Below are 9,260 nucleotides of genomic sequence, written 5' to 3'. Positions count from 1 at the left end.
CAGAGCCCGGCGTGGGGCTCAACTCATGACCACAAGATCACGACAGAGAGATCACAACAGAGAGATCACGACCCAAGCTGATATCAAGAGTCAGTTGTTTACCTAACTGAGCCACCCAGGCATCTCAATTGAAGTACTTTTTAAAATTAATGTTAATGTCCATGACCCATTTATCAGGGCACTTGTTGGGATGAGCACTGGATGTAATATGTAAGTGACAAATCACTAAATTCTACTCCTAAAACCAGTATTACACTATATAACTAACTTGGACTTAAATAAATAAAAAATAAATAAGATGAATATTAAGCTCTAAAAACATTTGCACATTTTAGAACTCACAAATACCTTAGGTGTCATCTTACCTAGACTACTCCTTCAATTAAAAGAAAGTAGGAGAAAAAAATATATAATGAGTTATATGAGGTCAATGACTATGTAAAAAATGAATTAGGATTAAGTCATGAACTTATCCTGCTTTCCCCGAACTACCCCAGTTATATCAATGAAATTCCACGTGCTGGGAAAGCCCTCAGTTCTGGGTATATCAGGACCATTTATCACTCAGGACGTTAACTGACTGATGCTTGCTTAGTCCTAGTGTACTGCTGCTGCCTCTACCCACCTGCTTTGGTTTTGCCTTCCCATATGGAAGATATTATGCCAGACATCCTGTACCCAAAGATCCTTGGATTGGGATATGTAGGTAGCAGAGGGTACTACAACAGACAGATGCTTATGGGAGTCTTTAATCAGGCTCTGTGGGGGAAACAGACTTGGGCTTAGGCATGATTCAGTTCATCTGTGTAAACATGTCAGCATCATGCCTCTCAACCCAGAGATATTCCCATTCTATGTACAACATAAGGACCAAACCTGGGGAAGGACAACTGTGCTGATCCTACCCAGCTCAGTGGGAACTTGATCACATGCTGTGATGATCACTGAAGCAAGACCAATGTTGATGATGTGAATAACTTTCTTTCATCTGAAAATGTTTCTATGAGTTATTCTCAAATAGAAAACATATTAAACACTTATTTTGTAAAAATTCATAATATTTAGGAAACAACTTCCTTTTTTACAATTCCTCTAGTGACTATGGAAAACAATGTAAACACCAACAAGGAAAGTCCTGCCCATTGGTCTAAACTTTGGGGGTCCAGCGCATAAAAGCCCCAGATCCAGAGGAGGCACCAGAATCTGAAAACCTCACCTCTGGACAGGACCTGCCCACCCTCCACCCCTGACACCATGACCCACTCGTGCTGCTCCTCTTGCTGCCAGCCTACGTGCTGCAGGACCACCTGCTGCCGGACCACCTGCTGCCAGCCCAGCTGCTGTGGGTCCAGCGGCTGCGGACACAACTGCGGTGGGTCTAGCGGCTGTGGGTCCAGCTGCTGCCAGCCTTGCTGCTGCCCAACTTGCTGTCACACCACCTGCTGCCGGACCACCTGCTGCCAGCCCAGCTGCTGTGGGTCCAGCTGCTGTGGGTCCAGCGGCTGTGGACAAAACTGCTGTGGGTCCCACTGCTGCCAGCCAGTTTGCTGTACCCCCGTGTACTGCACAAGAACCTGCTACCACCCCACCTGCTGCTGCCTGCCTGGGTGCCTAGCCCAGGACTGTGGATCCAGCCACTGCTAGCCTGACTACTGCCCAATATGCTGTCAGTCCACTTGCTGTAGGACCACATGCTGCTGCCCTTGCTGTGTCCAGCTGCTGCAAGCCTTCTTTGTTATTCATCTGCCTATTTAAGAGCTTGTGAATCAGATTGATGAAGTATGGACCACTTTTTTAAAATTATATTCTTCCTTATGTCCTGTGAATCACATGCCCTGATCCTGCTTCATGTATCCTGCTATGGAGCCATGATCTCTGCTTTGACTCCAGGTCTTTGACTCATGTCTTCATCCTGTCCCTCTAAGTATCTAGATAAAGAAACAAATCCTTATGACTCATACATGGGTGTCACCAAATAATGAAAGACTTCATATCATTTTTATATTTCAGTCCTCCTATGATGCTTTCTACCTGTCATGATCACTTTGAATATCTCCCTAGATGCAGAGAGTCTTACTTATATTTCTTAATGAATCCTGTTCTATTCTGAATCTCATTTTGTCTCTCTTTTTTTTTTTGTCTAGTGCTCCCAATGTGAGAATTTATACACAAGTTGCCTATCAAATGTAATGTCCATTTGGAGCCTCATATAGTCTTCCACAAATTATTATCTCCACTTTTGGATAAGGAAAGTTCACAGCAGAATGTCGTAGCTGACATGGACAGACTCAGATCCCAGACTACATCTCCTTCCCTTTCTGAAGTGCACTTACATTCATATCTCCAGTCGTGTTAGAAAACACCCTGGGTGGAGAAGCCAAGATGGCGGCACAGCATGGAAGTTTTTTGTGTGTCTCGCATCCATGAAATACAGCCAGACCAACACTAAACCATCCTGCACACCTAGAAAACCGATCTGAGGATTAACACAACAATATGCACAACCTGAACCACAGAACTCAGCAGGTACACGGTGTGGAGAGGTGAACCTGGGGAGAGAGAAGCCTTGGAGAGCAGGGAGCAGCTTTTGCATGTGGAGAGAGGATGGAGACAGCAGGAGGTGTGTGGATACGGGAAAAGCACCCCTCCCCAAAAGCAGCTGGAGAGAAAGCGGAAAAGTGGAAACAGCTGCAAGGACTGAACTAAACAGGGAGAAAGGAGAAAGAAGAGGGTTTAAATTCCATTAAGACTGTAAACAGGGGAGTGCAGAGTCTGAAACTCCGCAGCTCAATACCTGGAGGTGCTCTGGTGGGAAGGGCGAATCCTCAGGAGCAGAGTGGGGTCTGGGACATTCTTGCGCCACATGGGGAGAAGCGGTTCCACTGCTGGTAGGACATTTGGTAGAGGCTGTGAGGCCACCTGGGCCCAGCAGACCCCAGAGAACGGCCACATTCGCTGGTGCTGGTACGATGTCATTGGGGGTGAAGCCTGGTGCCAGATGTGTGTTGTGATTTGCCATAATCCCTGAGGTGGTGCTGCTACACTGTCTCATGAACTTTTTCTGGGGTGGGCTGGCACCTGGCCCCAGTCTCTGGGCATTGGCAGCAGCAAAGTCCTGCAAGCGTCCCTGGGTGCAGCTGACACCCAGCCATTGCTTGGTGAGATCCTCCGCAGAGGGTCAAAGCCACAGTCCCTCAGCAGTGGGGGGCCAGGGAAGGCAGCTGCATCTGAGACAAAACTCAGGAGGGAGGTGCTGCCTGGGGCTCAGTCATAGACAGTGTGGAAGCAGAGAGTGGACGGAAGCCAAAGACGAAGGACAGGTGCGCGATTGCTGATTGGGGAGAACAGAGTTCCCATACTAGAGACTGGGTAGCTGGGTAACACCATTTTCACTGCTCCCGCCCATGCGCATACGTACCTACAAGCACCACAATCCACCCCAGTAGGCTAGCAGCGCCATCTAGTGGAGAACGGAGCCATTACACTAAGCCCCGCCCAACTGGGCCAACCTCGCTCTCCAAGAACACAAGTCTCACTGCCTGCTAAGTTCACGGACTATGAAGTACTTCATAATTTGACTTCTAGGGAAAAATGAAGTAATTTCAGTCATATTTCAGTCTGTTAGCTGGTCTACCTATTCAACTTTCTTTCTTTCTTTCTTTTTTTCTCTCTTTTTCATTTCTTTTATTTTTATTAAATACAGAAAGGGAAAAAATTCATTTTTATTTTCAATTTTTATTAAACATATTTTTCTTTAATTTTTTCTACTATAGTTTTTACTTTGTGTAAAGTTTTTCAAAATATATTTTATTTCCATAATTTCATTTTAGTCTACCTCAGTGTATTCATTTTTTCAAATTTTCAAACAATTTATTTTTTTTCTTTTTTCTCCTTTTTTTTCTTTAATTTATCAAGCCACTTGCAACACCCAGACCAAAACACATCTAGGATCTACCATCATTTATTTGATTTGTGTTTCTGTGTGTTTAATTTTAATATTTTTTTATTTTCATTTTAATTTTTTCTACCTCGTTAATTGCTTTTCTCCCTTCAAAATGATGAAATGAAGGAATTCACCCCAAAAGAAACAGCCGGAAGAAACGACAACCAGGGACTTAACCAACACAGATACAAGCAAGATGTCTGAACCAGAATTTAGAATCATGATAATAAGAATACTAGCTGGAGTCGAAAATAGATTAGAATCCCTTTCTGCAGAGATAAAAGAAGTAAAACCTAGTCAGGATAAAGTAAAAAATGCTACAACTGAGCTGCAATCTCGAATGGATGCTGCAGCGGCAAGGATGGATGAGGCAGAGCAGAGAATCAGCGATATAGAGAACAAACTTACAAAGAATAATGAAGCAGAAAAAAAAAAGAGGGAGATTAAGGCAAAAGAGAACAATTTAAGAATTAGAGAAATCAGTGACTCATTAAAAAGGAACAACATCAGAATCACAGGGATCCCAGAAGAGGAAGAGAAAGAAATAGGGGTAGAGGGTTATGTGAGCAAATCATAGCAGAAAACTTTCCTAACCTGGAGAAAGACACAGACATCAAAATCCAGGAAGCACAGAGGACTCCCATTAGATTCAATAAAAACCGACCACCAACAAGGCATATCATAGTCAAATTCACAAAATACTCAGGCAAGGAGAGAATCATGAAAGCAGCAAGGTAAAAAAAAGTCCTTAATCTACAAGGGAAGACAGATCAGGTTTGCAGCAGACCTGTCCACAGAAACTTGTCAAGCCAGAAAGGAGTGGCAGGATATATTCAATGTGCTGAATCAGAAAAATATGCAGCCAAGAATTCTTTATCCAGCAAGGCTATCATTCAAAATAGAAGGAGAGATAAAAAGTTTCCCAGACAAACAAAAATTAAAGGAGTTTGTGACCACTAAACCAGCCCTGCAAGAAATTTTAAGGGGGACTCTCTTAGGGGAGAAAAGATGAACAAACAAACAAACAAATAAATAAATACCAAAGGCAACAAAGATTAGAAAGGACCAGAGACCACCACCAGAAACCCCAACTCTACAAGCAACATAATGGCAATGAATTCACATCTTTCAGTACTCACTCTAAAAGTCAATGGACTCAATGCTCCAATCAAAAGACATAGGGTAACAGAACGGATAAGAAAACAAGACCCGCCTATATGCTGTTTACAAGAGACCCACTTTAGACCTAAAGACACCTTTAGATTGAAAGTAAGGGGATGGAGAACCATCTATCACGCAAAAGAAAGCCGGAGTAGCCATACTTCTATCAGACAATCTAGACTTTAAAATAAAGACTGTATGGGGCGCCTGGGTAGCTCAGTCGGTTAGGCGGCCGACCTCGGCTCGGGTCATGATCTCGCGGTCCGTGAGTTCGAGCCCCGCGTCAGGCTCTGTGCTGACAGCTCAGAGCCTGGAGCCTGTTTCAGATTCTGTGTCTCCCTCTCTCTGACCCTCCCCCGTTCATGCTTTGTCTCTCTCTGTCTAAAAAATAAATAAACGTTAAAAAAAATTAAAATAAAATAAAATAAAATAAAATAAAGACTGTATCAAGAGATGCAGAAGGGCATTATATCATAATCTAGGGGTCTATCCACCAAGAAGACCTAACAATTGTAAACATTTATGCGCCAAATGTGAAAGCACCCAAATATATAAATCAATTAATCACAAACATAAGGAAACTCATTGATAGTAATACCATAATAGTAGGAGACTTCAAAACCCCACTCACAACAATGGACACATCATCTAATCAGAAAATCAACAAGGAAACAATGGCTTTGAATGACACACTGGACCAGATGGACTTAACAGATATATTCAGAACATTTCATCCTAAAGCAGTGGAATATACATTCTTCTCCAGTGCACATGGAATGTTCTCTAGAAGAGACCACATAATGGGACATAAATCATCCCTCAGCAAGCACAAAAAGATCGAGATCATACCGTGCATATTTTCAGACCACAACACTATGAAACTCGAAATCAACCACAAGAAAAGATTTGGAAAGGTAACAAATACTTGGAGACTAAAGAACATCCTACTAAAGAATGAATGGGCTAACCAAGAAGTTAAAGAGGAAATTAAAAAGTATATGGAATCCAATGAAAATGATAATACCACAACCCAAAACCTCTGGGATGCAGCAAAGATGGTCATAAGAGGAAAGTATATAGCAATCCAGGCCTTCCTAAAGAAGGAAGAAAGGTCTCAGATACACAACCTAACCTTACACTTTAAAGTGCTGAAAAAAGAACAGCAAATAAAACCCAAAACCAGAAGAAGACAGGAAATAATAAAGATTAGAGCACAAATTAATGCTATAGCAATCAAAAAGCAGAAGAGATCAATGAAACCAGAAGCTGGTTCTTTGAAAGAATTAACAAAATTGATAAACCCCTAGCCAGTTTTATCAAAAAGAAAAAGGAAAGGACCCAAATAAATAAAATCATGAATTAAAGAGGAGAGATCACAACCAACAAAGCAGAAATAAAAACATTAATAAGAGAATACTATGAGCAATTATATGCCAATAAAATGGGCAATCTGGAAGAAATGGACAAACTACTAGAAACATATACACTACCAAAACTGAAACAGGAAGAAACAAAATTTGAACAGACCCATAACCAGTAAAGAAATTGAATTAATAATCAAAATCTCCCAAAAAACAAGAGTCCAGGGCCAGATGGCTTTCCAGGGGAATTCTACCAAACATTTAAGGAAGAGTTAACACCTATTCTCATGAAGCTGTTCCAAAAAATAGAAATGAAAGGGAAACTTTCATACCCTTTCTATGAAACCAGCATTACCTTGATTCCAAAACCAACCCAACTAAAAAGGAGAACTATAGACCAATTTACCTAATGAACATGGATGCAAAAATCCTCAACAAGATATTAGCCAACTGGATCCAACAATACTTAAAAAAATTATTCACCACGACCAAGTGGGATTTATACCTGGGATGCAGGGCTGGTTCAATATCTGTAAAACAATTAATGTGATTCATCATATTAAAGTTCATCATAAAAGAAAGTTCAAGAACCATATCATCCTCTCAATAGATGCAGAGAAAGCATTTGACAAAATACAGCATCCTTTCTTGATAAAAACCCTCAAGAAAGTAGGGATAGAAGGATCATACCTTGAGATCTTAAAAGCCATATATGAATGACCCAACACTAATATCATCCTCAATGGGGAAAATCTGAGAGCTTTCCCCATAACGTCAGGAACACGACAGGGATGTCCACTCTCACCACTGTTATTCAACATAGTATTGGAAGTCTTAGCCTCAGCAATCAGACAACACAAAGGAATAAAAGGCATCCAAATCGGCCAGGAGGGAGCCAAACTTTCACTCTTTGCAGATGACATGATACTCTATATGGAAAACCCAAAAGATTCCACCAAAAAACTGCTAGAACTGATTCATGAATCCAGCAAAGTTGCAGGATATAAAATCAATGCACAGAAATTGGTTGCATTCCTATACACCAACAATGAAGCAACAGAAAGAGAAATCAAGGAATTGATCCCATTTAAAATTGCCCCCAAAACCATAAAATACCTAGGAATAAATCTAACCAAAGAGGTGAAAAAACTATACAATGGAAACTATATAAAGGTTATGAAAGAAATTGAAGAAGACACAAAAAAAAAAATGGAAAAAGATTCCATGCTCCTGGGTAGGTAGAACAAATATTGTTAAAATGTCAATACTACCCAAAGCAATCTACATATTCAATGCAATCCCTATCAAAATAACACCAGCATTCTTCACAGAGCTAGAACAAGTAATCCTCAAATTTGTATGGAACCAGAAAAGATCCTGAAAAGCCAAAGCAATCTTGAAAAAGAAAACCAAAGCAGGGGGCATCACAATCCCAGACTTCAAGCTATACTACAAAGCTGTAATCATCAAAACAGTATGGTACTGGCACAAGAACAGACATTCAGATCAACAGAACAGAATGGAGAATCCAGAAATGGAGCCACAAACGTATAGCCAACTAATCTTTGACAAAGCAGGAAAGAATATCCAGTGGAATAAAGACAGTCTCGTCAGCAAGTGGTGCTGGGAAAACTGGATAGCAACATGCAGAAAAAATGACCCTGGACCACTTTCTTACATCGTACACAAAAATAAACTCAAAATGGATGAAAGACCTAAATGTAAGACAAGAAGCCATCAAAATCCTTGAGGAGAAAACAGGCAAAAACCTCTTTGATCTTGCCCACAGCAACTTCTTACTCAACACGTCTCCGGAGGCAAGGGAAACAAAAGCAAAAATGAACTACTGGGACCTCATCAAAATAAGCTTCTGCACAGCAAAGGAAACAATCAACAAAACTAAAAGGCAACCCATGGAATGGGAGAAGATATTTGCAAATGACATATCAAATAAAGGGTTAGTATCCAAAATCTATAAAGAACTTATCAAACTCAACACCCCCAAAACAAATAATCCAGTGAAGAAATGGGCAAATGACATGAATAGACACTTCCCCAAAGAAGACATTCAGATGGCCAACCGACACATGAAAAAATGCTCAACATCACTCACCATCAGGGAAATACAAATCAAAACCACCATGAGATACCACCTTACACCTGTCAGAACGGCAAACATTAACAACTCAGGCAAAAACAGATGTTGGCGAGGATGCGGAGAAAGAGGTACCCTTTTGCACTGCTGGTGGGAATGCAAGCTGGTGCAGCCACTCTGGAAAACAGTATAGAGATTCCTCAACAACTTAAAAATAGAACTACCCTATGACCCAGCAATTGCCCTACTAGGCATTTATCCCAGGGATATAGGTGTGCTATTTTGAAGGGACATATGCATCCCAATGTTTATAGCAGCACTATCAACAATAGCCAAAGTCATTTGGAAAGAGCCCAAATGTCCATCGATGGATGACTGGATAAAGAAGATGTGGTATACATATACAATGGAGTATTACTTGCCAATCAAAAAGAATGAAATCTTGCCATTTGTAACTACGTGGATGGAACTGGAGGGTATTATGCTAAGTGAAATTAGTCAGAGAAAGACAAAAATCATATGACTTCACTCATATGAGGACTTTAAGAGACAAAACAGATGAACATAAAGGAAGGGAAACAAAAATAATACAAAAACAGGGAGGGACAAAATTTAAGAGACTCTTAAATATGAAGAACAAACAGAGGGTTACTGGAGGGGTTGTGGGAGATGGGATGGGATAAATGGATAAGGAGCATTA

At 40.9% G+C, this 9,260-nt stretch overlaps 1 protein-coding gene across 1 annotated transcript; it reads left to right on the top strand.

Moving 5' to 3' along the window:
* The first annotated feature begins 1,189 nt into the window (after positions 1-1,189).
* Positions 1,190-1,645, top strand: LOC109494366 (keratin-associated protein 9-9-like). Its single transcript, XM_019817865.3, has one exon. The coding sequence runs from the start codon at positions 1,255-1,257 to the stop codon at positions 1,642-1,644; it is 390 nt and encodes a 129-aa protein (XP_019673424.3). The 5' UTR covers positions 1,190-1,254; the 3' UTR covers position 1,645.
* The last annotated feature ends 7,615 nt before the right edge of the window (positions 1,646-9,260 follow it).

Source organism: Felis catus, chromosome E1 (assembly GCF_018350175.1).
Source record: "Felis catus isolate Fca126 chromosome E1, F.catus_Fca126_mat1.0, whole genome shotgun sequence".
In the NCBI taxonomy this organism is placed as follows: Eukaryota; Metazoa; Chordata; class Mammalia; order Carnivora; family Felidae; genus Felis; species Felis catus.
The sequence above is the reverse complement of the archived record's forward strand: the minus strand, read 5'-3'. Positions and strand labels throughout refer to the sequence as shown.

Coding starts and splice junctions, on each gene's coding strand:
- LOC109494366 (XM_019817865.3), top strand. CDS start 1,255: ATGACCCACTCGTGCTGCTCCTCTTGCTGCCAGCCTACGTGCTGCAGG.